General features: G+C 38.0%; 1 protein-coding gene across 1 annotated transcript in view; it reads right to left on the bottom strand.

The window, feature by feature from the left end:
• Msp300 (Muscle-specific protein 300 kDa) overlaps positions 1–15,646 on the bottom strand; it is a 589,230-nt gene that overhangs the window by 326,610 nt on the left and 246,974 nt on the right. The window contains exons 20-22 of the mRNA XM_068229229.1: positions 15,197–15,358; positions 9,272–9,492; positions 7,044–7,152 (exon numbers count right to left, since the gene is read on the bottom strand). Coding sequence (XP_068085330.1) covers positions 7,044–7,152; positions 9,272–9,492; positions 15,197–15,358 — 492 coding nt within the window. The remainder of the gene's footprint in view (positions 1–7,043; positions 7,153–9,271; positions 9,493–15,196; positions 15,359–15,646) is intronic.

Genomic DNA, 15,646 nt, shown 5'->3' with positions numbered 1-15,646 from the left:
GGACAGGATAATAAATATGTCATGAAGAAAATCAGAGTAGAAAATCTTTCAGACAGAATGGAGAGAAATAAACTGAGATGGTTTTGACATATTAACAAGATGGAAGAGGAAGGATACTGAAGAAAATGATGAAGGGTAACACTGAAGGAAGAAGAACAAGAAGTACAGGTAGGCCCAGACTAAGGTAGCTGGACCCAATCAAAAACAGCATAATAAGAAGGAACCTGGATTAGAACACAGTTCAGAAGCAGCAATGGTCGTTCGATAGCAGGAGACGGAATGGTGCCATTTGCAATCACAACCTGGCTGGAGCTAGAAATAGGAAATTGATGATTATGATGATGATTATTATTATTATTATTATTATTATTATTATAATGATGATGGTAATGATAATTATAATACAGAACAAACTATTCCTAACAAATATTTAAATCTTCTTACAGAATGATATTTTTGCTAACTCTTGTGAATCAGCTAACTCAACAGATGAGAATACCATGTGTTGTGAATGGCAACTGCAGCCACACACAGTCTTTCTCTTCTTGGATGTTTTGTAAGGGACACACACTTTATTATATTCTAGCAGGCACATAGAATTATAATTGCTTGCAAATTTCAGGTCCCATTATTTATAATCATAATTTTTTCTAGATAATTTTTTGAAAATCTAATGTTATTTCAGCTAAGAAGCTGCATGTAGCTTACTGGATCAGATAGTTCAGAGATGAAGATTTCTGAATGAAGTTAGCAGTAAATTTTTTGTGGTAGTTTTGAACAAATGGTCAAGAGTCATTCGATCATCAATATTCTGAATATTTGTGAGTCTAAAGAGAAAGCAAGAAGTGTTAGGCACAAGCTGGATAAGCCCTCATTCTGAGAAGAAGAAACACACACATTGTTTAAACTCTACCATTTCAGCAAAGCTTATACATCATGACAAGCACCAAGCGAGGGGAAGCGACAATCAACTTTACCATCAACATTTGAAGCTGTTCCCGGAGAGCATGGGACAAAGAAAACAATATAATGAAGAACATCCTAGCTAGGACCAGCTTGACTAATTACAAATTATAACTTACGATTACTACCATGTTTTGATAGTATAATTGTGTCCTGTAATGTAAACTACAGCTGGGATGGTAAAGAGAAAGAGAACATAAATATTTATATAAACAACTCAGATGGCACAGGATGAACATAATCTATGTCCTAGCAGTGATGCAGCTTATTGTTGTGAAAACAATGACACTACTTTTCTAAATACATAATACAAAAGCAATTTGGATTGGGAAACTTTTACATGCTTTGTGAATGTGAGGTCAAATACTCCTGACCAATCACAAAATGAAAATACAGTACCATCAAGCCCAGTTTATAATTTTACAGTTTATGATTTCACGATGTTCCATCAAAGCTTAGCAGCCAATCGTTGGAGCAGGTGCATGAAGAGCAACAGTAGCTATCATTTGTTTATTAGAAAGACCAGGAAGTGGGATGGTGTCCCACGACATCATAAACAATTTGACTGGAGAGTGCCTCACGTACAGTTGTAACAGAAGTGAGTACATAGCTTTCTAGTCTTACTTAGCCAAGGTTAAAAATAGTGGATATCACTCACTCTGCATGCAACAGGTCCCAGTCCTAATTATACTAAAAAAGTAAGCATACAATAACTCAATGAAACTTTCGTTACAGACCAAATTATTTTCTTAAAGTTTCATTTTCATTACACACAGAAGATTTTAATTTACACAAGTGAATTATTCAGATATCTGTATATCTAATAATGTAGGTGAAACATGTTACTTCCCTGAAAAACAATTCACCCTCATTAAGCTCCCTCTAGGAAATAGTGGTAGAGTGTAGGCCTTTGAATCGCAAGATCATACGTTCAAACCCAGCAGAGAGTCGGATTTGGAAGGGTGGAAAAAAATCCATTAGACAGTCCATGTCATACGATGACAGCATGTAAAAGATTCCTCTTGACTACACATTTGGTGCTTACCCAACAAAATTAATTATAACACAACCATAGATTGCCCAATACTGATTCAATTTACTCTACCATCCAATTGAGAATGATGGCAAGCAGCATAAATGGCGTTCACAGTAGCTGAGGTCATACGATATTTTGCCCATGTTAGCGGCTAATTCTACTGAAGTTTGCTTTTCTGTCATTATTCCCATTGTCCTCAGAATCAGGTACTGGAAGAATTAATTTCAATGAAGAAACACATTTTTAACTACAGTCAAACGTCAATTAATCCCAACAAAGTTTCTTTCTTATAATTTTCCAAATGGATGGCAACACATTACTTATTCTAAGACCCCACACTTTCTACCATTGTTTGTTCCTTGACTGACTGATAATTGCTCTGTGTGATGATTAAAAGTTCACTAATTAGCATGAGTTGTATTTTTGATTAATTTAGAGGTTATGTAGTACTGACAAAAATGATCCAGGTTTACTCACTGTAGGGTGTTCCTCAAAATATTTACCTGGTAATCGAATAGTTTTTCCAAACACCACTTGTGCTACTAAAGTGTTAGTACTGTAGTAAGTTGTGATGAGTATTGTGATGAGTATATAAATTGAAATATAGTATAAAGTGGAATTATTTAAACCAACCACTTCAGTTACCTTGCAAGATTTGTAATATCTGTCTTCGAAGGTAGAGCTCCCAGAAAGCATAGTGCGATTGCAGCACTATTGCACAATACCTTTATGAAGAAATAGCGAGACAGCTACTAAATTTTGTGTCAACGTAAGCACTGTAAATGAAATTATTTAGTAGCACAAGCAGAGTGGCTCAATTTTATTCAAGATGATGATGACAATGATGATGATGATGATGATGATGATAATGATGATGATTGTTGTTTAAAGGGACCTAACATCAAGGTCATGGGCCTTCTAAATTTTATTAAAGAAAGAGTGAAACTGTTGAAGGCAAAAGGTAACATCAACTGGTAACTGATTTCTCCTCAGAAGAAGCAAATTAATTCCCAGATTCACTGGTGTGACTGTAACCATTCCTGCATCTGTGTATGAAGTTTTTCATCAATATATTTTGTTATTCATCAGAGAAATGTGTACATAACATCTCTTGTGTGTATGTAGACATCAGAAATGGACAACAAAATACTAGAAGAAAGTTATTTTCTCTCATTAAAGTTGCTCGAAGTGTAAGAGTAAGCAGTTTAATATGTGTGCCTAGTGAAGAATCAGCCAACAAAGTCAGCACATTTTCAACAGATCACAAAACACTCTATTATAATGACGTTTTGGTCTGGGATCCTTAAGAGCCAGAGAAGTGACCAAAACATCAAAATACTGGAAAGAAGAGCTCCTCATGAACTGCACAAAAGCTTTCCAGATCGTGATGGAATTTTTCAGCATGTTGCACTTCAAAGAAAGTAAAGGAATTCTTTAGTGCTAACAATATTTGTTCCCCAGAGTGGCCAGAGAACTCCCATGATGTTCATTCTACAGAAAACATGTAAGCTATTTGCAACAGGAGATTCACGAGAGGAACGATCACATCACATCGACCACAAACTTCTCTCTGTGGACACCTAGATTTCCACATCAACGCTGCACTTTTTTGGCTGGCCGGGTGCCTTCTCAACTCTACCTTGCACCTCGCCAGCACTAATAAAGCACATAGGCCTGACACCGCAAAGGAAGTCGGCCTTCCCTTCAATATGCTCACCTGTATTATCAACGGTGTTGATCCAACCATTTCGGAAGATGATATAACCAGCCACCTTCGCTCCGCCGGCATCCCCGTGGACTATGCTTACCGGTTGCTGGATGGCTACACCTCATCAGCATCACCGAAGATCCTTCTCTACCTACCTACGTTGGACGCCTGGAAGCACCTCATCGCCACCGGAGTGACCATTCACCACCGTTTTTACCAAGTGGAGCCTACTCCCAAATCCATACTAGCTAAGCTCTCCACCGACCCAACTATCCTGCCCGTAGTAAACGCGCCTCCACTTCAGACATCGCAACAGCTGACACTGCCCTCCTCTTCGTCTCACCACACAACTATCACAACCTCAACCTTTACGATGTTGGCCTTTACTCCCTCCCATAATCTTATCACTACAATAACGACATGCCATCCAGCGCCCATTATATCATCCCTCCTCTTTCCACCACCACCGAACAATCTCATCTCCAGCCACTCCCTGACACCCCCTTGGACTCCACTGCAGCAGCGCCGCCGCCGCCTCCACAATCTTTCCACGACAACGCCGCAGCCACCGCTGATCTACAATCAACACATCACACCATGTATAGCTGCGTGATCCGTGGAGTCGATCCTGCCCTTTCAGCTCGCACAATTCTTCACCAACTTCAGGTAGAAGGCATCCCAGTCCATCGAATTTTTAGGATTCAGAATACATCTGGCCCAACATATATGGTTCGTGTCCAACTTCCAACATTTCAAGATGTTCAATGGCTGATTACAACTGGCGCATACATTTACAACCACCGCTACAGAGTGGAGCCTTCAATCTCCCCACCCCAACCAGTTCGACATTCCCACAGCAACACTCCTCGTCGCCCCCGGCCAGCCCCATCATTTCAACATAGTCCACCACTTCCCATGCCTAGTTTCCTTCCCCTCAAACCTTTAACGCTAGACCTTCTCCGATTCCTCACCTCTTCCCTCTGCAATCTTACTACAACCTTGCACATCTTCACCATCCATCTCCAACCTGGAACCCTCGTATAAACTTCTCATCTCGTGTACATCTTATATGACTTTGTACCTCTTTACAACAAAGCTATGTATTAAAAAACAGAAAATAAAAACAATAAAAACTTAGGCAAATGCAAAATTCCTCTCCCATCTCCTTCGTCTTCAAATCCTTTTACCCACCTCCTTCTTCCTTCACATCTCCCCAACCCGCCCGCATCTCTTGGCCAGAGAGAGAGTGTAACCCTCTAGGTGGCCCGCCCCACCCCTTCAGGGTGGGGAATGAAAACTTGCTCAGACAGGAGATTCACAAAACCAAACTATTCCACAAAATAATATATACAGTTTTTAACTGGAGTGTGGCATCATGATGATGAACCTAAGAATATGTACTCAAAGCTTGAGGAATCTATACCAAATTGTGTAATGCAAGTTATAAAGCATAAATGACATATTAGCTATTAAGAAAGATTTTATTTTCTGTAAAGAGTTTGTTTTATGTAATAGAATTAGGAATGATCAGATACAAAGAGACCTGCAGGTCCACCTGACCATGGAAGAAAGGCTGAGTGTTGCAAGGCTGAAATGGCTACGACACGTTAAGCAGATGCAGTGGATTCGAACACCAAGGAAGTATTTTGTAAAGATGGCTCCAGGACAAAGACCAATTGGACTCCCTAGAAAAAGGTGGTTTGATCAGATAAAAGAAGACCTAGAGAAGAGAGGAGAAACATGGGATGCCCTAGAGAGAAAAGAAGAATACCAGGACCATAATAAATGGAGGCACATCGTTCTTAAACATCCTACCTGCTTGCTGGAAGGAATTAATGATGATGATGATGATGATAAGTCCAGAAAGAGCATAACATGTGTACGTTATTATCGTGTTCCAATTAATTGACACAGGACTGTATACTGAGAGTCAAGATATCTGAGTAATTCAGTTGTGTATCAATTTATTGCATTAACCCTAGAACTGGCAACTGTTGAAAATGTGCGTATTTCATCATGTAATTTCCTCAATTCTCCAAACAAATGTCATAGAGTCTACTTTTTGTCGTTTTCGATGTCCACAGCAGCTGTGAGCAAGGCATTCACAGTTACAAGCTCTTTGGGCGCAAATTCACGGAAATAAATATTAGTGCAGTTTTCCAACCAACTACAGTGTATGAACGCCATTGCTGTAGTGTTTGTAAACAAACTGTTGGGCTCTGCTTTGCTATTCTATTTCATTTTATTTTGTAGTTCTCCATTCACTGCGAGTTATTTACTTCTGTACATATATTATTTGATCAGTTATAATGTTTTTTAGTACAGTGTGTTTCTAAATGTGGCATCTTCATTACAGAAAAATTAGTGATAAGACCTATCTGTATCGGTGCGATGTAAAGCAAAAAAAAAAAAAAAAAAAAGGTTAAAAAATTTTAGTGATGGGGTATGGCAAAATTTGTTAGATGATGAAAGTGTTGGCTCTGACTTTGATATAGAGAATGAACCAACAGATACTGAGTCGGATTTGGAATTTGCATCAGCTATTATTTTCTTCCCATCAAATATCGGAAAGTGATGACGAGCCTGCAATACAGCAACCTATACCAACAAAGTAGTCTAAGGTCACACCTCCTGAGCAAGACATGTCAATACATTTTCCCTAATATTTTGAAGAATATAACCCTCAGAGTGATGAATCTTTTGCTAATGCATTACAGATAGATTATTGATAATTCGTATATCTCAGTTTGTTTGTGACATGTTTCAGTTCTGTGTACATATGATCAAAAGTTTTATTATTATTTTGAATTTGGGATTTTATCTTCTTTTCTAGTCAAAATATTTATACGATTTTGTGTCAACACGACAATCTTCAGTGTATTAGCTTTACGTAGATATGTAAAACTTTGTAGATTTATTTCATACCTTGTGGATATTTTGTATTTTATTTAGACAAGTAAAAGCTGCCAAATATGGCTGCCACCACAAGATTTAACATTGCCAGTTCTAGGGCTAATTTAAAAAAAAAAAATAGGAAATGAATATTCATGTAATAAGAGGATATTCATCATATAGAGTCTGTCCTCAGAACTCTAAAAGGGTGATCGTAACATACAAGAAACTTCTCTGATATCTTCTTACCGAATAGCAGTGGAGGTAAATATTTTGAAGTTTACAAGCAGAAGGTTTCTATACACTTTATCCTGAAATTAGGTAGGGGGAGAAGTGAGGAGGTAAATAGTTTTGTGCATAAAATACTCTGTCCTTGAAACATGCAAAGCAGCCACCAAATTTAATAGAGATAAGGCAGGTAATTTGTTCAGTAATGTGACTCACTTGAAAGACAGCCCTCTCCTTCTCAAATTCCTCCAAACTGTTAACTTCTTTGATGATGTTATTCAGACTGGTATCCACAGAATCCATCCACTGCACCATTTCTGCATACCTGGAATGCAAAATATAAGTAATGGAAAAGAACAAACTAGGGTCATCATCTAAAAAGAAACAGGGACACAATTTATTTATTTGGCATATGATGAATAATGACAACCTATAAACTATTTACACAACCAGTGAAAGATGAGTACAAAGTAAATACAAATTATCATATCTATACAAAAAATAATTCATGCAGTAGAGGGTTAAAATAGCCTCAATTATGGAAGACAAACTTATGCGTGTGGATCAGAGTTTCCTAAGGTGATGCCAAAAATATGTGAGTGCAGGAGAACATTTCCAACATCTCCTGTCATAAAGTATGAGCTTGATTCTTAAGTTTAATTGTTATCTCATGCAAATGCAAACTCGTGTCCTCATCGCGAGGTGGTGCAGTTCTTTTCAGGCACACCCCGATTGCAGATGAATTTCATGTACTATTGTAACCACATACCAGCCCTCCTGCCATTCTAAAATTTCTGACAGGACCGGAAATAGAACCCGGACCCCCAAGTATGGCAGCTAATAACACTAACCGTTACACTATGGAGGTGGACAATGTTTTCTCATGTCATGCACGGATAAAACCTCAATTTCTATATTTGTCTTTTTTTAAAAAATTTAAATCTCCATACTGTGGAATACTCCTATTTATATTTCTCACATTAACCCTAGAACTGGCAACTGTCAAATATTCAACACCTTGGTCCCTGCTATAGTGGCACCGTCCAATATTCGACATGCGTGTATTTCTTCTCGTAATTTCCTCATTTCTTCAACAAAAGTCACGACAGTGTACTTCTTGTCATTCTTGATGTTCATAGTAGCCAGAAGTTCACTTTCATTCATATTTACAACCTCTTTAGGTGCAATTTCACAGAAAAAAGAGGGTGCAGTTTTCCGACGATCTGTTTGAGCGCCATTTCTGTGATGTTTGTAAATAAAATATCACGGGCTCTGCTTTGCTATTCTATTTCATTTTATTTCATAGTTTTCTGTTCGGTGCTACTTATTTACTTCTATATATATAGTTACCTGATTGATACATACATTTTTAGTACAGTGTGTATCTAAATATGACATTTTTACTTCATTACATAAAGTTAGTAATGAAGTAGTGCCAAATTTGTTGGAAGAAGAAAGTGATGGATCTGACTTTGAGGATATTGAGAATGAACCAACAGATTTAGAGTCAGATTTGGAATGTTTATCAGCTATTTTTCTCATCAATATCGGAAAGTGAAAGTGATGACGATCCTCCCATAAAGCAACCTATCTTAACAATGTGGTCTAAAGTCATACCTCCAAATGATTGCACCCAAATACATTTTCCCTAATATTTTCAAGAATATATCTCTCAGAGTGACAAAATGTTTGGTAGTGCATTACAGATACATTATTGACATCCGTACATCTCAGTTCGTTTGTGACATGTTCTAGTTTTGTGCACGTATGATTGAAATTTCTATTATTATTTTGAATTTAGGAATTACACTTTTTGAACAGACTGTACCTTTTTCTATTCAAAACCAAACCAAACCAAACCAAACCAAACCAAACCCCATGGCACTACAGCCCTTGAAGGGCCTTGGCCTACCAAGCGACCGCTGCTGAGCCCAAACGCCTGCAGATTGTGAGGTGTCGTGTGGTCAGCACGACGATTCCTCTCAGCCGTTATTCTTGGCTTTCGAGACCGGGGCCGCCATCTCACCATCAGATAGCTCCTCAATTCTAATCACGTAGGCTGAGTCGACCTCGAACCAGCCCTCAGGTCCAGGTAAAAATCCCTGTCCTGGCCGGGAATCGAAGCCGGGGCCTCCGAGTAAGAAGCAGGCACACTACCCCTACACCACGGGGCTGGCTTTCTATTCAAAACATTTATGCAATTTTGTGTCACCACGACAATCTTCTCTGTATTAGCTTTATGTAGACATATAAAACTTCGTAGATTTATTTCGTAACTTGCGAATATTTTGTATTTTATTTAGACAAATAAAAGCTGCCAAATATGGCTGCCACCACGAGATTTAACATTGCCAGTTCTAGGGTTAAAAAATATTTAATACACCTCCCCTCACCACCATTTAGAAGAATCATCTTTCCTCAATACTCTAATAAATCAAACTTACTTCTGATGGTAGGTCTTCCACTGGGCCGGTATCTGTTGTAGTTGCTGACGTATCAGTTCAATGCGTTGAGCTGTACCCTTCCACTGAGTCTCAGCACGATCATAAGCATCACTGAGCGTATTGTCACCAGGTTTCCACTGAGTATATTGAGAGCTCAGTTTTGCCATGTTACTGAGGCAGTGTTGTAACTCAGGAACCACAACACGATCCTCAAAAAATGCCTGTAACATAATGCCATTCACCTCATACCAAAGGGAAAAGATAAAAGAATCAGCAAGTTGCTTGCACAAAATTTCAGAATTACAGGATAAAACAGGTAATATTGTATATGTATTACAGTGTATTCTAAACAACAAGGACTTGATATTTTAACCTTTATATAATTTTAACCATTTCTTGTTATGTGATGCCTTTATCTTTTAGTTTTAAATGGCATTCCTAATCTATAGCTGATGATGTCCATGATACACGGACAAAACATGTACTAATTGATTTTAATTAAATTGATATTTGTATTGTAAGGTGGGACTTGTCCGGCCCCGCGGTGTAGGGGGAAAAGCGTCCGCCTGTCACCCGGCAGTCCCGGATTTGATTCCCGGCCGGGTCAGGGATTTTAAATTGTAATGATTAACTTGACCGCCAGCCTCATACGTAGTGTCCATGTCCTATACCGCCAAGGCCTAATGAGCACTTTTTACCTTGCAGTAAATTATTCGTAATAACTTCTGTTCAATTCATGTAAATTGGATGGGCATTTTTGTTTCGAAGGTAATGCTTCGGACATTTTATTGATGTAAATTAATGCACCTTTATTTTTAAAACTTTTATTTTATGAAGTGATAATTCAAATAAATATTTCCTTTCTTTGAAAAAAAAATTATTTCATGATCAAAAACCGGTAAGAAAAAAATATTTTACTATCAAAAGCTGCATTATTTTAAAGAGGTGGTGTTTCCTATGCTTATATAAAATGATGGAGCCTTATGTACAATATTACAGTTATAATATTTTTATTATTATTATTATTATTACATTAACGTGAAATTTTCTAATCTTACATTATATGCAAATGCTGCAGTTCCTGGTTCGTTTTAAGTAAAAAATTACTACTAATGTATATTTCACACATACGTAATGCTCAAAAATTCACTTTTTGCCTTAAAAATATGATATAAGAGATTATTAATTAATATTTACATATGTTTATGATGTGCTTTACCAAATGTGCTTAGGGAGGCTCAAAGGATGTACCCTCTTCTTACACTGTCTACAAATGTATCTGGTCTTTATTCCATTTACCACCTTGACTAGTACTACTCTTTCTGAATACGGAACAGTTACGTTCCTTTTTTTTTTTTCGGTAAAATAGTAAGGGAGTCGTTACCTGCCCACAGTAGCTGAATTGCCGCTTGGCCACCAAGCCACTCGGCAGCAAGTTCCTCAACTAAACTTGTTGTATATAGTCTTATTTAATCCAAAACTAGTCCAAAACATGTATTATACATTATTAAAATGAATAAATAACTTGTAAAATACTTTTTCTGGAACGTCCGATCAATCGGACGTTGGCGGTCAAAGGGTTAATATCCCTGGCCTGGGGACTGGGCGTTTGTGATGTCCTTAATCTTTCTTTCCTCACACACAACATTCCACACTACCGCCATTCCAATTACATACAGGTTCATACAAAATGGTGCCAGTAGGGGCAAAAGATCCATGTGGGTCGACGCCCCAAACAATTAGCATTTTTTAAAGGAAAAGAAAAAGTGAGACTTCTGCAAACTCTGATCCCACCAATGAAGCCATTTTATACACATAACTTCAACCATTGAGTTAATTCCCAACTTAGGTGAATCTCAATGAAGCACACACCAGCTCTCATTTCTCATACCGCTGTACAATCCTCGGTTGTTGCTATGGATGTACTTAGTCGATAGGAAATGCTACCGGCTAAGGAAATGTGTGCACAGATGTGAGGTGAAGATAAAAATTTCACCTTTGGTTTCTTTATGGCATATTGGATTAGACTTTGTTGAGGTGCGTTTGTATATTAATATAACACCATTGGTTCAGGAGCTTTTATTGTGCCATAGTTGGTAATGACATGTATCTGTATTCAGTTTTGAAGGTTACACCATGTTGTATAAATTTGAACCAGTGGCAGATGCTATGATGCCACTGGAATGAAAAATGTGATATATTTATGATCGAGCTCGATAGCTGCAGTCACTTAAGTTCGGCCAGTATCCAGTATTTGGGAGATACTGAGATTGAATCCCATTGTCAGCAGTCCTGAAGATGATTTTCCATGGTTTCTGATTTTCACACCGGGAAAATGCTGGGGTTGTACCTTAAAAAGGCCATGGCAGCTTCTCTCCCACCTCCTAGGCCTTTCCTTTCCCATCATCACCATAAGACCTATCTGAGTCGGTGCAACGTAAAGCAACTTGTAATATGATATTAGGTTATAAAAATAAATATATTTCTGGGGGAGGGCCTTGCTAATGAACACATCACTCTCCTAGAAGTCAAATGAGGTAAGATTTACATGATTTACCTTTTCAAACAATGTGATTTATGGTAGGGACTGTTTATGTGAAGTTTTACCCTTGCTTATCCTATATCTCCTCACTGTGAGTACCCTCCTGCAATCGTTCCACCTTTTCTTGCTACTTTCATATCTGTTATTTGTAACTTACGAATAATATATCCTGAATCCACCCTACTGAGACTGAAATACTAAACCTTCTGCCAGACTATGAACACGTTATTGTAATGGGTGACTTCAACACAAATTTGTTAGACAGTACCGCAGCTTCAACTCGACAGTTTCGTAACATTTTCGAAGCATATAACATGACAATTTTACCTCTTGGATCAACCCACCACACTAATAGCAGTCACACCCTTCTCGATCTAATAATAACAAACAATTCAGCGAAAGTCCTGCAACATGGACAGACATCAGCCCCGGGGCTATCTGGACAAGACATAATCTACCTGTCCTACCAATTACAAACTCCGAAACCAAGGTCGAAAATATTATCATTCAGGGACCTCAGACGAATTGACGCAGATAAATTAGAAGAAGATGCTCTTTCCGTGCCGTGGATGGAGATAAATCGCGCCAATAATCTACAGGAAATGGTCTCAACATTTAATAAGCTAGTAACGCAACTCTACGATTGGCACGCCCCAGTGCGTACGGGAAAAGGTTCCAGAGCTCCTAAGCCGTGGATAGATGACGAAATTCGCCACTTAATGGCTAAATGAGACGCTGCTCACAGACGATACAAGCACTACCCAACGGAAGTGAACCACCAGACTTATAAAACACTGCGTAATAAAACGACCTCTAAAATTCGAAGCGCTAGACTACGTTACGCCCATAACTTGATTAGACCTGATGTACGCCCTGCGACGATGTGGAAATCTATGAAATATTTTGGTATCAATAACCAGAAATCTAACGATGAACTAAATGTTAACGTAGATGAATTAAACGACCATTTTATCTCGCCAACGGGAATTAATCCGGTCGTAAAGGAGAAAACTATTAATACATATGATAATACGCCATCTCCACAAAGAGATCAATTTTACTTCAGTTACGTCACACCGCAAGAAGTGATTGACTCAATAAAACGCATCAAGACCAGGGCTAGGGGCGTAGATAATATAGGCCATGAAATGCTCATGAAAATTCTCCACCACATCATTTATCCATTGGTGAATATTTTTAATTACTCACTGCAACAGGGGACTTATCCGGAAATATGGAAAATGGCCATAGTTCGCCCGCTTCCGAAAATAAGACTGGCGAAGGACGTCGGTGACTATCGGCCGATTAGCATCTTATGCATATTGTCAAAAGCTTTAGAATTCATAGTTCACAAGCAAATTACCGACTATCTTATTCAACACAATCTTCTTGATATCCACCAGTCCGGCTTTAGACCAAAACACAGCACCTGCAGTGCATTAACACATGTAACTGATGACATAAGGCAAGCTATGAACAACAAACAACTGACAGTTCTAGCATTATTGGACTTTAGTAAAGCTTTCGACACTGTTGACAGGGACATACTTATATCCAAATTAAATAGTTTAAATTTCTCCGCGAGTGCACTCCAGTGGATCAGATCCTATCTCACCGGTCGCCAGCAGTGTGTACTTAACAACAACAATGAATATTCAAATTGGCGTACGGTCGACGTAGGAATACAACAAGGATCTGTACTGGGCCCCCTATTTTTCTCTTTGTATATAAATGGCATATCTTCCGGATTAAAACACTGTAAATACCACTTATACGCTGATGACCTACAGATATATATACACAGCAAACCCGAAAACCTACACTCAGAAACACGTCACCTGAATGAAGACTTGATGACCATAGATATATGGGCCAGAACTCACGGATTAAAATTAAACCCATCAAAATCCCAGGCAATAATTATTGGTTACCCTAAATTACTTTGCAAGCTCAATCGAACAGCGTTACCACAGTTGTCCATAAGTGGTACTCCCATACAGTATAGCCAAAATGTAAGAAATCTTGGCATAATATTTGATGAACATCTGTCCTGGTCTGCCCAAACTATATCTGTGCGTAGGAAAATATACAGAACGCTACGCTGTCTCAGTAAATTCAAATTCACTTTCCCTTTTAAACTAAAGAAAATTCTTGTTGAATCACTCGCATTACCTAATTTTGATTATTGCGACATAGTTTACAACAACCTAGGAGTAGACTGGGGAAGGAAATTACAGTGCGCTCAGAATGCCTGTGTAAGATTTATCTGTGAACTTTGTTACGCTGACCATGTCACACCGTCTTACACGTGGCTCGGGTGGCTTCGCCTGCAAGAACGACGCACACTTCATACTCTTTGCTTCTTGCATACTATTCTTAAAAGTTCTCAACCAGCCTATCTCCGTGATCGAATGAAGCTCCTCTCCACAGACCATAACAAAAATACCCGATCCTGCAGCACCAGGTGTTTATCCCTTCCTGTACACAGAACAGCAATCTACACGAAATCATTCACCGTTACCGCAGCCCGACAATGGAATCTCTTACCAGTGGACGTCAGAAGCATGTCCAGCAGCTTAGCTTTTAAAAGTGCCTGTGTCGAAATACTAGGTAAACATGCATGAATCATCAAATTATGACCTGAAAACACCTACTCCTACTGCCTCTTAATCATCATTTCCCTCTTCCTTTCACAGATATTCTTGTTCTTCCTCTTCTTCTACTTCTTACTAATCCTTCTCTTCACTTCTCAACTGAAGGCGATATTTCGGTGTACTGTAGAAATGTATATATTTTCTAAACTTTTTCTTAAGTAGTTGTTATAGTACTCATTATTCATAATGATATTCTTAGTACTCATTATTCATAATTATATTCTTAGTACTCATTATTCATAGTTATATTCTTAGTACTCATTATTCATAGTTATATTCTTAGTACTCATTATTCATAATTATATTCTTAGTACTCATTATTCATAGTTATATTCTTAGTACTCATTATTCATAGTTATATTCTTAGTACTCATTATTCATAATTATATTCTTAGTACTCATTATTCATAGTTATATTCTTAGTACTCATTATTCATATTCTTAGTACTCATTATTCATAATTATATTCTGCACTTTACGTACGATTTATATTATATAGATGATATGATCTTTTTTTTTAAAGTGTGGTTACTTTTGTTAATGGTATTACTGTTACTGTTGTCCATATTATCATATTATTGTCATCAGTAGTTATTATTAAGTGTTCTAGGTTAAGACTGGTTAAGTGTAAGAAAGGGAGTACATCCCTAACTTTGCCAGGATAAATAAAACATATTACTTACTTACTTACTTACTTACTTTAGTTGCAACTGCTAGAGTATTGCTTACCTTATGTCTTGTTAAAATGGTCCCGACATCCTCGTGTTTGTTAAATGCTTGTTGCTCACTGCTGATCTCCTTCTCTATCTCTTTCAAGTATTGGGTGAAAGTAGCCTCGTCCAGGCGGAATTCCAGTCGCATCAAATGCAAGGGAGCAAATGACAAGATGTCCTGACAAACAAGAAATGAGATATTTTTAGAAAAATATTAACACTTAACACTTAAGATACAAATAGAAATTAAAAGGATAGGCATCCATACACGAATAATTATACCAAGGCACCTGGAAACATTTCTAGTTTGATGAAAACATTTCCAGAGATAACAAATCGTATTCTGAGTAACAACTGCTGCTAATAAAATGTTTTCATTTCTGCTCTGAACGGGGAGGCAGGCCTCTTAGATGGTGACACTGTCTCTCAGGCCAGGAGATTTGTTACGGTGAAGGAGATGTGTGGA

The sequence above is a fragment of the Anabrus simplex genome, chromosome 9 (assembly GCF_040414725.1).
Source record: "Anabrus simplex isolate iqAnaSimp1 chromosome 9, ASM4041472v1, whole genome shotgun sequence".
Lineage (NCBI taxonomy): Eukaryota > Metazoa > Arthropoda > Insecta > Orthoptera > Tettigoniidae > Anabrus > Anabrus simplex.
The sequence above is the reverse complement of the archived record's forward strand: the minus strand, read 5'-3'. Positions and strand labels throughout refer to the sequence as shown.